The following is a 20156-nucleotide window of genomic DNA, read 5'->3' as shown; positions in this document are numbered from 1 at the left end:
TGACATCAATCTAGGTACAATTTCTACTCATAACTTCCTTCCTACCAACTATTGCCGATATCAAGAGCTGAATGACATGTTAATCTTCCATACGAGTACGGTATTCCGGTTGTTCTACTCCCTTCATACCAGAAGGCTCTGACTACGTAGGATAGCAGGTAGCGTCTTGGCAATAGGATGAAAGGACAATGTATCACCCAGAACGTCACCCTGAGTAAATATTCTGAGCGCCAGAATTTTACTCACGTTATCGTAGTATTCTTTTACTCTATGGATCTGATGTCTCACTTAGGAGAAGTTAATATACTTACCAAGAGACTGTACAAAGACATGTTGGCGGTAGGCATACACTCCCTGCTAATCAACTATCTCATTTGCTACCTCCTGTGACCACTACTGCTGCATGAGACGATTAGTTGTTCATTAGGGGGAAAGAATGAGTTCTTCAAACATTCGTGCTGACGGAAGATATCCATGAATTTTTGATTCACATTGTAGGCATGATGATATTTCATGCAGTTACTCTCCCAACTCTTGGGTAGTGTAACGACATTAATCTAGTTACTTCCTATGAATGAATTTAAAGTAGTATTATAATTATTCGTTGCTAACAAGTAGTCAATTATCAATGATATCTTCCGCATGCAATGAGAGCAGCACCAAATGTAAGAATTTGCACTGTCGTGGGTTAGCCGAACTCATTGATTCGTCTTAGCAAATATCGAAATGCCATAACGACTCCAGGCTGAAGTACATGTAGTCATAGCGAGGTTGAGTAGCGGAAACTCCCGTCTATGTAGCCTAGTGACCCTTGCGGAGGCATTTCCAATCCTTCGCCAAGAACCTGGAACCGCATCCACATCAGGTCCCTATGTGGGCACTTTATGCACGATCATATGTCTAGACCACTTACTCCAGATATGTAGATCTCGTATGTAAGCATTCTATTGAATGGAGGCTGATAGATGCCTTATCAGCTTATTCCACGGGGGGAATCTCGGACCCCCTCAACTATTGTTCCCATGCTCCCCAGGTAGCTATATCACCTCGTCAAAACGCAGTGGATCCTCCATAGGGACAATACAGTTTCAATGCCGCCTCGCATGTGACCAGAAGCCATCCAGATACGAATTGGAACCTAATCTCAGCCCTCAACATTTCGCATCCACAAACCATTACCCATGTATTCAGAGCGCAGCCTACAGCAGAAGGTGGATATCGCATTGGCTGCCTAGCGGAGACGACCAATCACGATATGCCTCACTCCGCCTGATATGTAGGCTAAGAGACGTCCTGTCTCTTCAAACCGTGGTACAGCCAATCATCCCGTCGACACTTGTTCCAGTCACGTATGAGTGCATGATATTCCAGCATGGGAGATGCTTTGGGGAATCTAGGACTTTACAGCTATATAACTCCAAAATGTCTCTTCTCTTCCTCCAGACATGTGGCTGCTGATTCATACAACATCTCTTCACTTTATATAGTCCATCACTAAAGAACTATACAAAAATCCATTTCTCACGATGTCTTCAGACGCAGTAAGTGCGACATTCCCCCAAACAAGCTTGACTCGTTGCCAAGTATAGTCACTAGATCATAGTGACTATAGACATTTATAAGCCATGTTAACACATCTCTAGCAAAACCCAGAGCCAACTCCCGAGGCGCCAGCCCAGGAACCCCAAGAGGCACAGGAGCCCCAGGTCCAGCCCTCTCCGGAAACCCAACCAGAACAGGAACCAGAGAAATCCAACGAGTCCGAAGACTCCGCAGAATCTAAGGACAAGGACGCCACCGGAGAAGAAGAAGAAGAGAAGCCCAAGGAGATGAAGTGCGAGCTCGCCCTGCTAGACAAGAAATACGACTCGGACGGGCACAAGGTATACAGCAAGCGCAAGGACCGGGGCGACGCGTCCTCGAAGCACTGGTGGAAGCTATACGCGCTGACGGAGACGCGGCACTATCACGAGGACGGGCGCTACAAGTGCACGCGCCTGCACGTGAACCCGCAGCCCCTGAAGCAGCTGCTCGAGGACGTCGTCAAGGACTTCCCCTACGACCCCGTCGACGCGCAGCAGGACGTCGACTTCGACCTGCCCGCGCACTGCCTGTTCTTCTACCGCGACAAGCTGGAGGAGGTCGGCAGCGCGCGCTTCGCCGACGACGAGACCTCGCGCGCCCACCTCGGCCTGCTGCTCGGCTGGATCGACCGCGTGCACGAGGAGTCCTTCAAGGCGTCGCGCCGCTTCCACAGCAGCGACCAGCGGCCCGTCGCCTACGAGTACCTGTGGACGGCCTTCCGGCCGGGCAGCCTCGTGTACGCCAAGGTGCAGGGCCAGCCGCGCGCCTTCAAGCTGCGCGGCTTCTGGTACGAGACCGACCAGGACCCGTGCCTGGCCATACGCGTGCAGTACGTCGACTACGACGGCGAGAAGTTCGGCACCCGCAAGGACCTCTTCCGCATCCCCAAGTACTCCGGCGTCATGCGCTGCGAGGACCTGAACATCATACCCCTCGACTACCACTCCGACGGCGCGGCCCTGCGCGCGCGGCTGCTGGAGCGCGGCCGCAAGTTCCAGAGCCTGACCGGCACCAACTTCAGGCAGTACAAGGGCGTCGCGCTTAAGAAGAACGGCGCAAAGTACGACCGCCACAACATCTCCGGGCGCGTCGTCGTCGACTGCAAGAACTACCAGCGGTTCGAGCCCGAGGACGACTTCGAGCTCGAGGACCTGCCGCGCACCGAGGCCGCGAAGAGGCAGCGCACTCTGCGCCAGTACAACGAGGGCATCGATACCAGCGACCCGGAAATCCTCGACGAGCTGACGGAGGAAGATCTTCTGATCACAAACGCGAGGGTGCGCGGATTCGCGTGGTCGTCTAAGACTTTCGTCGAGTTCTTCATCGAGAATTTGTCCTCGATTAAGTGGGATGAGACCTGCTTCGATCAGCTGGTGCTAAACCCAACAACGAAGAAGACTGTTCAAGCGATGGTGACGACGCACTCGCGCCGCGGCCAAGATGGGCCCGGAATTGACGACATCGTCGAGGGTAAGGGAAAAGGCCTCGTGATGGTGCTTCACGGTCCGCCCGGAGTCGGAAAGACTTTGACGGCCGAGTGTGTGGCAGAGAGTGTGAATCGGCCTCTCTACATGGTATCTGCGGGTGATCTAGGAACCGACAGCTACTATCTCGAGCACAAGCTAGGTCGTATTATGGATATTGCCACGACCTGGGGTGCCATTTTGTTGATCGACGAAGCCGATGTTTTCCTTGAGCGTCGAAGCTTGCGCGACTTGCACCGGAATGCAATGGTGACCGTTTTCCTGAGAGTTCTCGAGTGTATGTATCCCCTGAAACTGGAAAAAACGCCTCTCTTTTTTTTAGTTTGGGCACTGACTTGATTATGCAGACTACCGTGGTATTCTTTTCCTTACCACGAACCGCGTGGCAACCTTCGACGATGCTTTCACAAGCCGTATTCACGTTCCCCTCAGATACACAAACCTAAGTGAACCCTCGCGCCGACAGATTTGGCGCAACTTCTGCAACCGCGTTCCTGGCGGCGTGAACATTACCGAGAAGGATCTGGATCGCCTAGCCAAGCCCGAACTTAACGGCCGCCAGATCAAGAACATCGTCAAAGCTGCCGAGAGCTTGGCGGCATTCGATGGACGCAAGCTTGATGCCGCCGCACTTGAGTCCTTTACTCAGGTTCAAGGCGAGTTTGAACGCGACTGGATGGGGTTCGTCGATATTGCTGAGTGAATTTAGCCACGTAGGGTCTAGGTGTTTAAGGTGGTAATCTATAGCCATGGTTGATATTTCTAGGGTATGGTGACATGAATCGAATTAACTGCATTTGCAACCGGCCTGTTTTGGTGAGAGCCGGGTCATTCAGTTCCCGTACTGTTTCTTTATATTTCAGGAGCATTGGAAGCAGTTTTGTTTACAACTATCGTGAACCTGTCTTCCGTGTAGTTTCGTTTAGATACGTACCTAGGGCCTAGGCTCTCATCTCCTGCAGATATTGATATGAACATATGCATTACTGGTGCCAGCATGACTGCCATCTTCATCTCCTATAGGTTCGTTAATATCGACGAGCAGATCATTTCCTAAGGGCTCTGATGAAATCAGCGGGTGAGTGGTCAACCATCTAACTGCACTTGATGACGTGAGCTTAGTTGTCACGAGGATTGTTGCAAGGAGGTGCTTATGGAGAGCTATCCCTTAGCGCTCGGGTATGCTATATCTACGAGGAAATCTTACGCATATTAATAAGATGAAAACATGTCGCATCGAGAATTTAGTTCTAAGGTCTAATGTCTTTTAGTAAATTGAAAAGTTCGTGTCTCATATTCTAAACTCACGTCGTATAGAGGCGAGCCGAACCCGAGCAATGCGGGCCCACTGAGCCTCCAGTCGCATCATTCCATGACAGAAAAGGTCTATTCATCCTCTTCCTTCGAATCATAGGAGCCCTCGGAACCTTCTGAGCCCTCATCCTCAGCATCTTCCTCGTCATCCTCGCCATTTTCCTCACCTTCTGGAGCCTCTAGACCGTAGTCGCCAGAGAAGTCGGATAGTTGCTTAATTTCTGTTTTATACCCCATAGCCTGGAAATCTTTTTCCATTTTCTGCATATTTTGATCAGTACGGTACGACTAGATTTTATAATAAGGACCTAACTTACCTCTGTCATTGCGTGTGCGCAACAAACAACGACATTGCTCTTTCCAGGCTCAAACAAGGGTAGGAGGAACGTCTTCATGGCATGCTTGATGTCTTCAACAGTCACCGTTCTGACCTTCGCAAGCATTTTGGTGTTATAATCAGGTTCAAGCCCTCTTACAACACCATTTATATAGTTCTGCACAGCTGCAGTGGCCATGGTAGCCTGTTCATCTGCTAGGCCCATCACTAGTTGGCTAATCGCGCCCTCGATCATAGGCTTTTCAAAGGCTACGCTGCCGTTGACTAGCGCCGTGATAGCATCGCGTGCTGCTGTTATCGCCCTTGACGCCAGGGGAGATCTGTACACTTTGAAATGCAAGTATCCTCCATCTAACTCCTTTGCGAAGTAGGCACCGTATGCTAAGCCATTTCCACGAACGGCGTTCCATAATGTCCCCTCCACAGTCTCTAGGTATTGCATAGCAACTAGGAGAGCAGGCACCGCTGGATCGGAGAATGAAGTCAAACCCTTGCCTGAATTGATAGCGTAAGAGCTATCAATTGCCCTCATAGGCACAATCGTCGCGCCTACAGAGCCAGGATTGCGGCCTTCGTCATTTAGAAGAGTGTAAGGCTTAACGATAGGAACAATATCCTCGGCGTTCTTGTTGAGTGATTTAGAGAGTATGTCCCAAGTTTTAACAGGGTCGGGTAGTTTCGAGTTCGAGATATCAGCTGTAACCAGGATACGGAGGTTATCGGGGGTAAAGAGGGACTTCCGAAGTTCCTCAAAGCGTGACAATACGGCTCCAGGATCCTTCTCGAGAAGCTTCTTGAGCCGTTTGAGGTAAACCGCCTTGACAAGAGTACGCTTTGCTACCATAAGGGAGGAAGGGTCATTATGAATAGCAATTTCCACCTCACTAGTCATGACTCTGCCGTCGCGCTTCGCTTCTGGTACATCCGCTAATTGCTTGGCAATACCAGCCCTTAGGCGAGTAACGTCAAAAATGCTGTCGAACATCATCCTACGGATCCATTCGACGGTGGTAGCATACTTCTCTGGTTCGACTTGGAATCGGATGAGGATGCTTTCTGAATCGCCGAACTTGTTTCCCGAATCTAGGCTATAACTCACCGTGTCCTTTTCCAGCTCCATAACCACCTGCTCGAACGATAGAGTTTCATTTCCGCATTTGATAGGCGTATTGAAGAAATTGTCGCTAAATATCGACAACAGGGGTTTGAGCTCGACAGGGATTTTGGAGGTGCCGATATGGACTGTGATATGCGCGAAGTTGGTCCTAACGTCTTCAAATTGCATAAAAATGGGCGAGCGAGGAGACGAGGTCTTGTCGATGATCTTTTGCGCCGAGTTTTCATGGACTCCAAGTTTCCGAACCAAACCGGACCGGGCGGTCTGGGACTCGATGAAGTGAATTGATTCAACAGGGGGCACTTGCCACTTCTCAAGTAATGAAGCCGGAATCTCAACCTCGTTCTGCTTTTTGGCATCTTCAAGTTTCTTGGCCAGTTTTTCTAGACCTTCGGCGCCCAATTCTTGTTTCCTCTTCTCAATCCTTGCCACTTCATCTTCTTTTAGCTTTGTAGCCAATTTGAGAGACGGTTTTCCGAGAATCGATACGTGATGGGCGTCGGAGATCCATGTCTTGAGAAAGGACCGCCACTGCTCATCGGTCCACTTTTCCAAGTGGTCATATTCGCTAAGGCTCGCGAGTTCCTTGAGGGTCGAGCCGTCTCGGTTGCCAAAGAGGTAATCCGTCACAATATTTAATGCGTAGTATTGCTCGGACTCTTCTGCTTGAGCCTTCACCTGACGTCGTTCCCTCTGGATACATTCGTTCATATAGGCCATGTCTAATGGCTTAGAGGCAACTTCCTTCAGCAAAGAGATAAGGCGCTGCTCGACAAATTCTAGCTTTTCCGTGGCAACGCCGGTCGGCTGAAGCCATATCACGCTATTTGGCCGGGTATCCACCAAGTACGAGATGGAGCTAGCAAGCTCTTCTTTTTCAACCATGACATTCTCTAACACTGCGACGGAAGATCCGCTTAGGTAAGTTAAGAGGATATTCAAAGCAGTCGATTCAATAACGTTGGTGCAGTTGGGTCCGAAGAATCCAACAACCATATCGCCAGTAGACTCGTCTTCCTCCGGAAACTCGACTGTCTCGACAACCGTTTTCTTGAGTGGAGGTGGCTGTGCAGATTCTATCCAAGGTCGTTTGAATGGGGCGTTAAGAGGGGGAATATCATTCTTGACGCTTTCCTCGAATTGGTCCATTATATTGAGAAGGTGGTCATGGTTGACTTCGCCAATGATAATAACACACATATTCCGCGGTTGATACATAGCCCTGTGGAAACTACGTATTCTCTCCGGGGTTAAAACTCGCAGAGCTTCCATCATACCGCCTGTTTCGTATCGGAACCCGACATTCTCTGGGTAGAGAAGGCGTCGAGCTTGAAGGTCCATGAGCTCCCCACTCGTATACTGTACTCCCTGCATTTCTGAGTAGACAACGCCGGCGTCGTTACCTTCACCATTGATGTGATGAACTTCGGTCAGACACGCCGCATCTGTTAAAGTGGGTAAAATCAGGTGTTCAAGATAGACAGGCAGAATCTGGGCAAAGCCTTCCCATCCAGCAGTTTCAAGAGTATACGCCGTCTGATCAGTAGCCGTCCAGGCATTGGTGGTTCCATAAGCCCTAGAGGCTAGCTTATCTAATAAGCCTTTGTATTGGTAGCTCTTCGAACCCATGAAGACCAAATGTTCGAGGGTATGGGGTGCCCCTGAGTCGTCAAAGATTTCAGTAGCCAAGGTGAAGTAACCATTGACCTTTGGGCCTTCTCGGTCGGCTACAATGACCTGCATTCCGCTCCTTTCGGATTCATATTGGGTAATTGTTGCGTGGGCATAATCTGTGTTGAATTGTTGAACCCTACGAAACCGCACATTCGGGCCTTGTGAGCCCATCTTGACCGAGAACGGCTTAGATAAGACGGCTTGAAAGTAGCTATTTTACTCGTCAGCCTAGTATCAATTTAGTCAGGATAATAGAAGAAATAAATCAGGTCGTTATGACTTTGTAAATGAGCGAATATAAAACATTATTTAGTGAGTTAAATGCTAGTTGATGGCATTATAAGTGGGAAAATATAGACAAATCCATGTCGACGAAGACGGCGGAGGACTCAATGTGCGGTCAGGGTACGTCGTCACGGGCTTTTTTGTCCAGTCAGACGCCGCTCATCAGAAGTGAGATGTAAGAAGTAGATGAAATTTCCGCTTCTGCATCAGATCCTTCCCGCTGTTACACACCATTCGTCGGCCATGCAGACTCTCCAACATGATAGCAACATGAGGTAAATTTTCATACCCGATATCTCTGACTTTATCTTGATAAACCGTGACGAGTATGGTGACAATGGCCGCAATGATGGCAAAGATAGATGCCTGAGCTGAAGCCTGACCGATCATAGTGTCATGAAAGACTCGTATATCGCGGTGCTCGTATTGGCAAGGCTGCTAAGAGGCACGAGACCATTGGTGATCGAGGGGTACCGGACAACGGGTATTATCCGTAAGGTATCATGGTGTATGGTGTGAGAGAGAATGTATTGTGCTCGATCCGGGGAATGCAAGTCTCGGATGATGAAGTCTGACAAGGACGTGACAAGGAGTCTTCTTACATACCACTGCTTATGTTGATAGAAAGGTGTGTGTGGTGGTACAACAGCAGACCAATAGAACCCCGGTGAGAATCGAACCAGGTTAAATCTGATCCAGGTTGAGGCAGCCAACGTTCGGGTACCAAGGACAGGAGGCAGCTTGACAGATGATAGATGCGTTAGGCACGCAGTAGCTTCGCCAATGCTGTGCAAATTATTTGATAATGGGCATGGGTATGAGGGTAATACAAGGAAGAGGGGAAGATTGAGGAGACGTTTTGAACAAAGACGGTAGAAATCTAACGCAAAGAGCGCGGTATGGAAAGTTGACTTTATTATTAGCCGTCAAAAAAGTTGAATAAAGTGAGTTGTGAAAGTGAAAAGTAAAATTAAGAGGCGTCAATGATCAATGACAGCTGCAATTATTGCAAATACTTGGGTTCCCCGATATTTCTCCTAATGAAATTCACATTCAAATCCCTTTGCTGCAAAAAGACCCCGCGGCGGGGTATAAAGATGTACCTGGTATGCAGGTTGACGCGCTTAAGGCGAGCGCTAAGCGCTAAAATTAAGCGATTACCGGTATAGTGGGCCATGACCTTGTCATCATGTATCCATGGAAATGACCTATCATAAACTAAGAATGACGGTATAAAGTGGTCTGAGCTTTGCGACCAGTTGGAGCTTTAATGACCTGTTCTTTCGATTACCTAACCCAACTTTTATTGAAGCTATCGCGAAACCACTTCTTTGTGAGCTTCATGCCAACTTGTACGGCCATAGTTCTAAGCTACTTCTTTGGTACGATGTCTCATGGAAACTGGTCCAATATAGCCATATAAAACTTGTGTCTTTCCAAACCTCAACCAATACCGATATCTTTGTTAGCGCCTCGACTACTGTCATCTTCTATGCCTCCTGCTGAAGCTTATAACTGAAGCTTCTAGCTGAAAAGCTCCACCCACAAAAAGAGATACAGTGTGGCTATTACATGCTCTAGAAACAGCATCATGTCTAGCAGCGAAAATGCCCAGATCGGCCATGCACTGGTCGAATTTTCGCTGCAAGGGATCTTCCCTGAGGAGGAATTATCATCTTGCCGAGTTGCAGTGCAGGATCTCGCGTCAGCTCTACAATCCCTGGCCGCGGCGAAGACTAGATTAGAGGTATACAATACCCATGAAACTAGCTATATATAATTGAACCATTGGTTAATATGCCGCAGTCCAACATACAACAGATCAACGAAGAGACCGCCCCAGACGTAAACCAATGGATCACTAATGCGAAATCCCTCGAGGACGATGTTAACCGATCGAGAAGTTGGGCGAACGATATTGTACGACGATCACAAGCCCCAGATGTATCAGGCAAAACAATACAAGAGGCCGAAGAGAAGGTAGAATTTCTGCGACGGGAAGCCGAATACAATCAGCAGGTTCATCATGCGTTAAAGAGCATCAAACATGTGAACGAGCTTTTAGATCAAGTTGAACAGGCACGAGATGAGCGTAGGATATTGGATTCCCTTCATTTACTAGAGAGTAAGAGCTCTATTCAGTCGTCTAGTGTTGGTCATCACTGACTGCTTCTAGAATCTTGGACGGCATTGGACGCAATCCCAGTTAGCAAGTCTTGCCGCGTTATGAAATTGTTGGACATGAGGGCTTTTGAGTTGAAGTCTGCAGTCCATGATGTGTTTGATCGCGTCTGGAATTCCTTGGTACATATTGATACGGAAAACAGACTAGTTACTGTGTACGGGAGCCGTGAAGGTATTGAGTATTCGTTCCAACTGAAATCTCGAAGACTCTAACATCGCATAGATGAGCAAATGCGATTAGACGACGCTGTCGTAGGTTTAAAAGCGTATAAAGAGCTTGACCAGAGGATGGCCTCGTTTTGGCATCACCTCGATGAGGCCATCGTCGGACCGCGAACTAATATCGAGGCTCATGAGTTACCCAAGATTCAAAGAACAGATGTAAGAACCCATAAGAACCCCTTCAACTTTCATTGATTGAAGCACTAACAAAGTACTAGTCGCATTTAACTCTGAGTGGGAGCGCAGATAAAACCATCACTTCTCTATTTTCCGATCTGGACCAAGTAATGACTTATCTCTCAGAGCGCTTACCAGAGGAGCTTGTGTACTCGCTCTCTAACGTCATGATGCCCGACTTGATCCCACGAATTATTGGCACGTGGTTAGATATAGTTGTTCCAGCATCTCTAGCCGAAATGGATGGGTTTCAGCAAGTTACTGAAATCGTCAGAACATTTTGCAACCGCCTACAAAATCTCAAATTCAACGGATTCCAGGAACTCCAGGAATGGGTCGACGACGCACCTAAAGTGTGGTTATCCAAATGCCGCGGAACGGCATTAGATTCTGTGCGCACAAAACTAGCTCAGGGACTCGGCCAGCCTAAGGAGGTAGAGCGTGTAGAGACTCAGACTGTCTTGAGATCTGAAGGCAAGGAGTTGGCCGCTAATGGTGTTACCCCTCGGGCCAATGATGACGATTGGGGCGCAGCTTGGGACGATGGGGAGGCAGATGCCAAGCAAGACGTTAGTGCGAAGCCAGATACAAATGAAGACGATGGAACCGATGCGTGGGGTTGGGGAGAAGACGATAATGGTGCTGAAGAGCCCGAAGCGCCCGCTGAACAACCTCAGGCAGAGCCGCCAGCTGAAGAAGACCCTACGGAAGCCTGGGGATGGGGTGAAGAGGATGCTGCAAATGCAGCTCCTGAAGATCCGGCGGCGGCGGCAGCAGTCCCATCAAAAGATTCACAGACTCGCGAGTTGACACTGAAAGAGACCTATAATATCTCTTCCATGCCAGAACCTGTCCTAGCGCTTGTTTCGGCCGTGCTAGAGGATGCAGCCTTGCTTCTTGGGTAAGCATTCTGACTCCTTTATACAAGATATCAACCGCCTAACGACAAAAAAATAGGGACGAAGCCAATCCGATGGCGAAAACCGCCGCAGGCCTCTTCTCGCTTCCAACACTTATCCTCGCGATGTTTCGTGCCGTTTCACCATACTACTACACTCTAAACACAGGCGGCAACATGTAAGTTTTCCTCGCCACTTTTTCGCCGGATCACATATTTATTTCTATAGGTTTCTCTACAACGACGCCACCTACCTCTCAGAGCGACTCTCCGACCTTTCCAAAGCCTGGAAAGTCCGCTCGGACCTAGCTCCCCGGGCAATCACCATGCTCCGACTCGACAACGACATCAAAGCGCTCCAGTCCTTCGCAAACCGGGCCTACACGTCCGAAATCAGCACGCAGAAGACCGTGCTCCGGGACCTGCTCGGCGGCTCGCAAAACCTGCTTCAGCAAGATGGGCTCGGCACCTCGGACCTCGAAGCCCAGGTCGACAGCGCGACGGGCCACGTGCGCGCCCTCGCTGCGACATGGTCGACCATCCTGTCCAAGTCGGTCTGGAGCCAGGCCGTGGGCTCACTGGTGGACACGCTAGCCGCCAAACTCGTAGCCGACGTCATGGACCTCGCGGGCATCGGCCAGGACGAGGCCTACAACATCGCCAGCCTGATCGCCCGCATCACCGAGCTCGACGACTTGTTCCTGCCACCTACTACGGCGGAGAGAGAAAACGCGGTCCCCACGACGGCCGAGTACGCCGCCAGCTGGCTCAGGCTCAAGTACCTCAGCGAGGTGCTGCAGAGCAACCTTCAGGACGTCAGGTTCCTGTGGATGGAGAGCGAGCTTAGCTTGTATTTCACGGTGGCGGAGGTCGTCGAGCTGATCGGCTTGAGCTTCGTGGATAACGCGAGGACGAGGGAGGTCGTAAGAGAGATCGAGGCGAATCCCCGGCCGAGGTAATGACGGCCGGTGATGGGACTAGGCGGGTGGGCTAGGGTCTGCGTAGTATATACATCAATATTAATTCGTCTCCATGGTGTATTCTGTAAATCGGTGAAGCTGTTGCTATGGCAATACTCAAGTTGGCTGGATTCATCTACTTCGTTGATATGACGGCTACGTGTTAAGCCATTCGGACTGCGAAGTTCAATCGCCGGCTCACCGGCAACATATTAACTCCCTAACGTCGTCCAGCCCCGGTCTTCGGACTCGGCTACAAAACCTACCTCTACATATGTACAATTTTACTTACTACCAACCTAGGGACCTATGTATGTAAACCAGAAATGCGGTGAGTTAACTTTCGACGGGGTTATCCGCCCAATTCCGACATACATTAGTCCGGCCGCGCGTCCCTGACTAAGATAGGCTATGCGGGCAAAGCGAAAGAAAGGAAAAGAAAAAAACTCTCCCGTGGGCCGGACGAACAGCAAATGGACCGATCGTTGGGGACGAACATCCCAATATACGTGGTGAAGCTTTTGGGATTAGCCGCTGGGGTTTTTGGTGCCTGGAATGGGTTCTACGTATGGAGTCTGTCTGTGGGGGAGCGACGGTCTAGACTCTCTGAGGCGGTTGGGCAATGTGGTGTGTAGTGGCTGTAGCTCGATCGCGATCGGGATTCTAGCCCTGATGGAATGGAGGCTTAAGGCTTGGTGTTCGCTCCGTAGAAATGAGATGGCATGTTCAGATGTGAGAAAAGAGCCAATGAAACCGAAAAGCGAGAGCTTCAGGTATGTCTTGTTGGAGTGAGAAGGGATATCAATAACCTATCATACACATCACCATCTCAATTCCAGCTCCAGTTCCCGTTCAAAAATCCAATCACCTTTTTTTCTGTTCACAGACACCCATGATCGATCATTCGAGATCTCGCCCACTTGCCGAACCATACGTCGAGCCACCGCCTTCCCAGCAAATCCCAGCAAAAAGCGTGAGCTCGGACATGTAATCATCACAGCGACAGCTCACACGCCGAACCGGAACTCCCGGAACTTCTTCTGGTAGTAAAACGTGGCAAGCGCGCCAGCGACCAGAAGCCCCAACGGCACGGGGGCCCGGGCCTTAGTCTTGACGACACGGGGCACCGCAGAGCCCAGCAGGAGGACGCTGTTGCCGAGGGCGAGCTCGGCGCCGTAGTCCTTGTTGTTCTTCAGGAGGTAGCCTATTCGTCATTCCCCGTAAGTTAAGAATCGTTACCTACCTGCCTAGGCTCTTAGGTATTTCCATTAGGAAACCCGGGTAATTTTTATGAACGCCCAGGTTTTGGGTTATGGAAAAATGGGCATGAGATAAGTAAGAGTTTAGGTGAGAAAGGGTTAGGGGAGATATGGTATAAATATAGTAGGCATAAAACAACATACCGGAGTAAGCATAAGAAGCACCCAGCCCCAGTCCCGCGATAATAGACGGCAGCGAGCGTGTGCGGATATATCCGGCCGTTCCGCCGACGGCAACTGTGGTGCTTCAGTTAACTCGCGATTCTCCCTCATATAGCAGCTCATGGAGACTTACGCAAGCCCGCGAGAGTGAACGAAGGATGTTCCGCCATCTCGAATCCGGTTTCGCTTATATACCTAGGAGGTTAAGCTTGTGAATCGTAACATATGCTTGCGCCGTAGTTGTAGTAGATGAGTGTGTTGCAGTTGAATTTACTGAGGTGAAGTGAGAGGTCCGAAGCTCCGTCCGAACTTTTCCCGCCTATTACATAAATATGCGCCGGGATGGCCTCACCTCTTTTACTCATGCCTAGATACATATCAGAGTGCCATAATCGATTTAGAATATTAGAATAATCAGCGCTGGCAGTTCACGTATATCATTAGGTATTCTTAGGTTTCACTCAGACGATATATCAAAATTTGGTACAAGCAGGAAACGATGGTCTCCTTTTGAGTTATGACTACCTACCTATTTACGAATCTAATAAGCACCACCAATCCGCCACCAATCATCTTTCTCATAGTACCTTACAGAGAAAATACGATGGATATCGCACGTGCTTACTTCACAGGAAGCGTTCAAGACAGATGTGATTCGAACATTTAGTGCCGCAAGCGGACTTTGGTATTCATATTTGATGTCTCCAACGTTTACTCTCCTCTCCTCCTTCTAATCCCCTCTTTGCTCATGGCGGTAGGGCAAATAATAAGTCCTTTGACGATGACACTAATACAAGATCAACGTCATTCTCTCCTAACCTCTCCTGCTGCTTGATAGCATCCATATTAACTCTTTGGCTCAGGGGCCACGAAGAGGGGCAAACAACGCTTCCACCAACTTTTGTTGAAACCCCTGCCGTCTCGCTCAACGAGCCCGGCCGGTCGAACACGCAAACGAACAACGCAAAATTCAAAGCGGTAGCGAGGGTATATGCTTTGAAGACACAATAAACGACCAGGAAAAAGCACAGCCGATTAAAACCATGGAGCCTGTATGATGGACTGGTCCATTACCCCTTAAATCTTTCGATATGCCCTCACGATGTCCTGTCCTACTCCCCGACAAAAGGACCAATAAGACGCCGTTGCAATGCAAATAATATCCCATCGAAAAAACACCCGCTGCGTATTTTTCGACCTCAAGCCTAGAAAATGAAATAGTAATATGGAATACGCAAGAACGCAATCCCCGGATATGCAAGCCCGTTAATCGGGGTTGGCGATGTATAACCGCCCAGTCGTGAGAGTCATGGTGCGCTCATCTACGCTGCCACGTCTTCGGAGGTCCTCGGGATTCTTGACACTCTTTTCCCTAGTGAGTGCGGCGTTCAGCAAACTGTTGCTCGCAAGTTTAGCGGCGCTAGTGCTGTTTAACTCAGGGAGAGCGTCAGCCTTTTCGGCACTGCTACCGCTGCGCGTGCTCTGAGTACGCTCCAGCTCGAGCTTGTCGTCCCCTGGCGTATATTCCGCATCCTCGATAACCATGCTCCCCGCCCGCTCTGGAGTGTCGCCAGGGCTCCACCTCTTGCCTCCTTGGGAAGCACCAGAGGTGCGATACGCGAGGCCTCTTCTGCTGCTGGCGGTACTACTGCGCCCGCTGCTGCCCGTTCTACGGTGATTCAGGCGCCGCATCGACAGGTCATCTTCGTCGTCATCTTCGCCTTCAACTTCAGTGGCGCTCAGACGCATCGGCACTCCGGTCACACCCATATAATTGCTATCGGGCGCATACCCCACAACGCCTGGCTTTCCATGATGGCGAATCTTGGCGGCTACCTTCCCGCCGGTGCTGCCTAGGCCTGTTGAGGTGCGGCCTTGTATCGTGCCGCCGCTGACTTCTTGATTAGCTCTTTGCTTCGCTGCACGCTGCTGGGCTTGGATTCGCGGGTCTTCGGATTGCGATCGATCGCACCATACGGTAGCCTTCTGTTTTCGGAGTAAGGCAACGTAGCTTGTAGGAGCGCCACCTCCCGACCTAGACGAGGTACTACGCCGAACCTCGGCAGTAGGGGAATTTCGGTATGCGGCGGGCGGGGGATTGCTAGATGTGGTGCTGAAGGTGTTGACGGAGGGCGATCGTCGGGTGTGGCCCATCGAGGGCTGCGGTTGTTGAAGGTGTTGCATTGGCGTGAATGCTTGCGGGAATACGTTGGAGGAGGATGTTCTTGATCTTGAGTGGGCATAAACTTGAGGAGAGGGATCGAGAGATCTCATCCTCATATTATGGTCTTGCCCTAACATGGTAGATGAGTTTTTTTTTTCTTGGTTGCCCCCCTTTTTAGCAATTCAGTGGGTAAAGCACTGATGATGCTAATTGCTTATTTCTCTGGTCGGTGGCTTCGTTAGGCCGGATCGGCGTTGGGTTGGCAAAGGGAGAGAGATAGGCGTTTGGAGAAGATAGGATCCGTTTCTAATAAGACATGCATGCAAATGCAATGGTACTGTTCGGGACGAGTGGGTAGAGAGATAACCGAAACTGACAGTTGGTACTTTTCAACTGCTCTATGCCGGGATGTTTGTGACTCCTAGAATCCTAAAAATGCTAGGGTGCTGGATCGACCGGCTCACAATTGTTATTGTATTGTTGTATGAATTTCTTTTACAAAGAAATATCGTGCGATGGTGGAGGCTGAAGTGGATGGGAAATCGAGAACAAAGTATTAGAAGATTTGGTAGGCGGTAGCCAGGTTTAGTCAGGTACCTGGGCAAGTCAACGTTGCATAGGCTGTGTTATTCTTTTCCTTGTCACTTGTTGTGCAGGTGTCGGTGCTGATGTGGATGATCTCCAGTCGCCGAGAGCTGTGTTTCTTCTCTTGGTTCCTTTTCTTGGTTGGGAGCTCGGCGTGTGCTGACGGGCTCTAACTGGTTCTAACTCGTTCTTAAACAGGGCTCTGACTGGTTGACACGCGTGAGGAATGTGGGAATCCTTTTCGCCTTTCTCGCGCAATCCGTAGCCTAGCGTTTTCCAAGTGGGCTGGGCTTCGCCTTTTCTGGTGGGGGGAGGGCCTGGGAATGGGTGGATCGAGTGGAATGGGGGTTGAGTCGTTGCTGGTCGTATCTTTTAGCGCTACTGTTACGGTACCTTAATACCTAAATGCTTCCTCAAGACTAGCACTAGCGGGTATGTTGGTTAGGTAGTAGCCGCAAAGACGAGATAATAAGACGAGTACGATGGACAAGGAATTTAACAGTATGTTTTCCCAGTCAAAGAGATAAAAATAAAAGCCTCGGCGAATTGTTGTTGGAGAATGACGAAATTCGCACCCTTCAACAAAAAGTCTAATGTTGAACAATTCGAATATGCTCAGCAAGGTTGTCCGGGATGTTGAAGATCTTCTGATCTTTTGTTTAAACCCGTACGGCGTAACAGCGTTATCGTCTATGATGCGTTACGTATCCGAGGCGCTAAGGAGGTCCATATACTTTTTTGTTCTGAAGTAATTTTTTTTTCGTTACCTCGGAACGACTAATAAGAAATTCTCAGGCACAAAGTAAGAAAAAAAAAAAAGAGTTGACGTCGATATTGCTCCGAGTCGGCTTCTCTTGTTTCTTCTTCAGTGTCTAGTTGCCCGTCGTACTCGTTCCTAGTGCGGGTTGGTCCGATCTTTGGTTCCGGAATTGACGCCCGAGGACAATAAACAGAGCAGACAGAGGTGATAAAAATGACAGCAGTCAGAGTGGTGTCAGAATGGTGAAGGACGGGGCAATCCCAGCTGAAAGCGCTTGGTTCGGTGTGGCACCGAGCAGGTTGTTCGCCAGCTTCGTCCAATCAAATTTATGTTTGGCGGCAGGCGGCCTCGCTAGTCGCTAATCACTTCGCAGCTGTTGACGTGATCTCGATACGTTGTTGACGTTTAGAGAAGCGATTGTCCAATGGCGGCGTAAGTAGGGAAACCGGGCTGCGGATGTCGATCAACCTCTGTTATTCTGTGTATCAAGTAAACACGCGGAGATAACCCAAGGTGTGTGTCTGTGTGCGTATATATATTAAAGGGTTTTGATTTTCTGGGTGTATATCCAATTACACTGGAATGAGAAAGGCAGGTAAGCTGGTAAGGTTCTGAAAACAAGTACGTGTATATGTCTTGAGTGTGTAATTGTAATTAAGTAGGGGGCGACACCAATGCTGATGCTGTTACCGATGCCGATACCGATGATCAATGCAGCGGCTTGACTTGACTTCCAAGGCAAGGCTCAAGATGATGATGGCTTGTCCCTTTTATTAATAACAGAAATCCATAGAACAACAAACTTGTAAAAACCTGGTTAAGGTTCGGGATCGAGTATGGTTCTATATTCTTCTAGTTTCAGCAACGATTGGAATTAATCGTCCGTCCTCGGTGTTACTATTCGAATCATTAACTGCCCACTATCCCATCCAAAGGCGGGGGACAGGAGCCAGACAGCCAGAATGATGAACCATGAATGGGATTTGTTAGATGTGACATATGGGATTCCCCGAAGTTGCATTTTGGGAAAGTTGTGCACGCAATTGGATTGGATTGGATGTGAATTTGTGATTGATCGAATCGCGCCTGGCATCGCACCCATACCTCTATCCATGATCCTTCCCTCCATATTCCATAGGTACTATCTATTGTACCTACTTGCTCCTGCCTCGCTCAGTAAGTGTGGAAGTGTAAGTGTTCTCTAGCGCGGTCCCATATGTGCAATGGCAATGGCCCTGGGAAGTAACTCTTTAGGTACCTAGCCGACTAGGTAATTATTGCTAGCATTCTAGCGCTCTACTTAGGGCTGTCTAAGACTCTAGGCATCGCGACCTGCCTGCTAAGATGGACTGGATGGGTACTTCCCTGAGGTGGTAATGTACATTCTGTAAGTAAGCTGTTCAACCCCTGTCATTATGCCGAACCCCACAATTGCTTTGTACAAGGAATAAACTAGTGCAATATACATCGATATGTACAATTATATGTACAGTACGATTGGAAGTCGTAAAATCTTCGATCGTCAAAGTTTCAAACTGTTCTCTTACCCGTACCTTTCCACCTTTCCACTCTGTTTCTTGATGGAACCCCGGTAGCAAACATTCGCAACAAGTTTGCTTTGACACTTGTCCGCCGTGCAGTAGGTCGCGCAGGTTGCGGTAAGTTCGTGACATGAGAACACGACAAACTGTGACGAAATTATCTTCTCAAACTCGGCGAATTTCACGATGCGCCTGTGGCTAAGTCGAGATACAACCCAAACCTAGCTTTCTACAGTAGCTAGCGCCGATAGCTTGGGAGTTCTAATGAAACGCTGTGACGCCTGCTCGGGTGAAGGTAGCTGGCTGGCCACGGCCCTAACGTCGAGGTTTCGCTCAGTAGCGCATAAAACTAGAGATAAGTAACATGGATATCCATCTTCGTTTCTTACACGAGGCCAGCGAGGTCCGCATGTTTGAATCTTTTTTTATTCTACTCCGCAAACAATGACAAAAGCCAAGGCTCTGTCCGGTAATTCGTGAGGCTTCGTTCCGACTGCACGGGAAGTCGGATTATCTTGCAATCCCTACCTGGTTAAGGATATGTCACCGAAGGACAGTTGCAAGATGAGAAGGGTATGAGGCTTGTGATACCTACAGATATAGACGGTGAGCGAATACAAGTGACGAACCCTGTCAAAGCAAGACATAATCGCAGACGGTTATGTCTGCGTTGTTCAGCTTTTTGAGACTCGACCGGACTATGGAACTATATTCGCTATGCTTGCCTGTTTTCTTTGCAAGTTATGTACACTTTTCCATCTCGACAGGCGTTAGTTTCCTTGGGTTGCATACTGCTACTGGGGTTCATAACTTCATATCAGTAATCTCACGTCTTGCATCCATTCTACCAACGGACCATGCTATGGCGGAAATACACTACAATATTGACAATCAATAAGCGGAGACCGCTCCGGATGGTTCTAGCTGGAGCCCGGCCCCAATCAGCAGATTACAAGTCTGTTAAGCTCACTTAACTGACTATTAATTTCTCCAATAGCCTATCTTAACTACCGCGATCGTTTAAGAGCTGAATCAGAAGCTTGCTCTGAACAGAGCATAGGGTTGATGATAGGTTTACTTGGCGATAATTGTTGAAGTGAACCAGATAACCGTAGTCATTCATCATCCCTGTTAAATCCAGGGTTATAGTACTCGACTACTGATATTGTACCGCGCCGAGAGATCCGGCCTCATGGAATGAGGCACGTGTTCCGATACAACATGAGTTCTTACAATGTCAATTGCTATCTGGATCTCGGCGGCGTGCGATTGTCTGAGCGACGACTTGCTTACCTACGAGATCATCAAATGGTTCGATTTTCTCAATTCTTTCCCAAAGTTGATAGGGTTGGGGTTGTCTACCGGACCGACGAGGTTGTAGCTAGGGATTCAACGGAGCATTTGTTACGGCCCTGCGCTGGAATCCTATGTATGCATTGGAGCATGTCAG

The 20156-nt window shown here is 49.1% G+C and overlaps 5 protein-coding genes across 5 annotated transcripts; 2 read left to right on the top strand and 3 right to left on the bottom strand.

Moving 5' to 3' along the window:
- Positions 1-1375: 1375 nt before the first annotated feature.
- Positions 1376-3504, top strand: F4807DRAFT_8417 (uncharacterized protein). The gene is made up of 2 exons (XM_048003549.1): positions 1376-1541; positions 1644-3504. The coding sequence occupies exons 1-2, from the start codon at positions 1527-1529 to the stop codon at positions 3405-3407; spliced, it is 1779 nt and encodes a 592-aa protein (XP_047859295.1). The 5' UTR covers positions 1376-1526; the 3' UTR covers positions 3408-3504.
- Positions 3505-4287: 783 nt separating this feature from the next.
- Positions 4288-8821, bottom strand: F4807DRAFT_8455 (Metalloenzyme, LuxS/M16 peptidase-like protein). The gene is made up of 3 exons (XM_048003553.1): positions 8085-8821; positions 4700-7721; positions 4288-4643 (listed from the first exon to the last, which is right to left on the bottom strand). The coding sequence occupies exons 1-3, from the start codon at positions 8183-8185 to the stop codon at positions 4455-4457; spliced, it is 3312 nt and encodes a 1103-aa protein (XP_047859294.1). The 5' UTR covers positions 8186-8821; the 3' UTR covers positions 4288-4454.
- A 203-nt stretch (positions 8822-9024) lies between these two features.
- F4807DRAFT_404484 (uncharacterized protein) lies at positions 9025-12982 on the top strand. The gene is made up of 7 exons (XM_047996124.1): positions 9025-9542; positions 9602-9920; positions 9972-10151; positions 10203-10360; positions 10420-11279; positions 11336-11455; positions 11506-12982. The coding sequence occupies exons 1-7, from the start codon at positions 9387-9389 to the stop codon at positions 12233-12235; spliced, it is 2523 nt and encodes an 840-aa protein (XP_047859293.1). The 5' UTR covers positions 9025-9386; the 3' UTR covers positions 12236-12982.
- F4807DRAFT_404482 (transmembrane proteins 14C-domain-containing protein) lies at positions 12983-13944 on the bottom strand. Its single transcript, XM_047996123.1, has 3 exons — positions 13790-13944; positions 13639-13731; positions 12983-13439 (listed from the first exon to the last, which is right to left on the bottom strand). Exons 1-3 carry the CDS (start codon positions 13824-13826, stop codon positions 13243-13245), a joined length of 327 nt encoding a protein of 108 aa, XP_047859292.1. The 5' UTR covers positions 13827-13944; the 3' UTR covers positions 12983-13242.
- A 231-nt stretch (positions 13945-14175) lies between these two features.
- On the bottom strand, positions 14176-16092 carry F4807DRAFT_8345 (uncharacterized protein). Its single transcript, XM_048003539.1, has one exon. It carries the CDS (start codon positions 15955-15957, stop codon positions 14923-14925), a length of 1035 nt encoding a protein of 344 aa, XP_047859291.1. The 5' UTR covers positions 15958-16092; the 3' UTR covers positions 14176-14922.
- Positions 16093-20156: the final 4064 nt, after the last annotated feature.

This window comes from Annulohypoxylon truncatum (assembly GCF_022578515.1).
Source record: "Annulohypoxylon truncatum strain CBS 140777 unplaced genomic scaffold F4807scaffold_1, whole genome shotgun sequence".
In the NCBI taxonomy this organism is placed as follows: domain Eukaryota; kingdom Fungi; phylum Ascomycota; class Sordariomycetes; order Xylariales; family Hypoxylaceae; genus Annulohypoxylon; species Annulohypoxylon truncatum.
This window is presented reverse-complemented; position numbering and strand designations above follow the sequence as displayed.

Coding starts and splice junctions, on each gene's coding strand:
- F4807DRAFT_404484 (XM_047996124.1), top strand. CDS start 9,387: ATGTCTAGCAGCGAAAATGCCCAGATCGGCCATGCACTGGTCGAATTT. Junction 10,361..10,419: donor CCAAGATTCAAAGAACAGAT/GTAAGAACCCAT, acceptor ACAAAGTACTAG/TCGCATTTAACTCTGAGTGG. Junction 11,456..11,505: donor CTAAACACAGGCGGCAACAT/GTAAGTTTTCCT, acceptor TTATTTCTATAG/GTTTCTCTACAACGACGCCA.
- F4807DRAFT_8455 (XM_048003553.1), bottom strand. CDS start 8,185: ATGATCGGTCAGGCTTCAGCTCAGGCATCTATCTTTGCCATCATTGCG. Junction 7,722..8,084: donor GATAAAGTCAGAGATATCGG/GTATGAAAATTT, acceptor CGAGTAAAATAG/CTACTTTCAAGCCGTCTTAT. Junction 4,644..4,699: donor GCGCACACGCAATGACAGAG/GTAAGTTAGGTC, acceptor CAAAATATGCAG/AAAATGGAAAAAGATTTCCA.
- F4807DRAFT_404482 (XM_047996123.1), bottom strand. CDS start 13,826: ATGGCGGAACATCCTTCGTTCACTCTCGCGGGCTTGC. Junction 13,732..13,789: donor GTTCACTCTCGCGGGCTTGC/GTAAGTCTCCAT, acceptor GAAGCACCACAG/TTGCCGTCGGCGGAACGGCC. Junction 13,440..13,638: donor TGCTTCTTATGCTTACTCCG/GTATGTTGTTTT, acceptor AATGACGAATAG/GCTACCTCCTGAAGAACAAC.
- F4807DRAFT_8345 (XM_048003539.1), bottom strand. CDS start 15,957: ATGTTAGGGCAAGACCATAATATGAGGATGAGATCTCTCGATCCCTCT.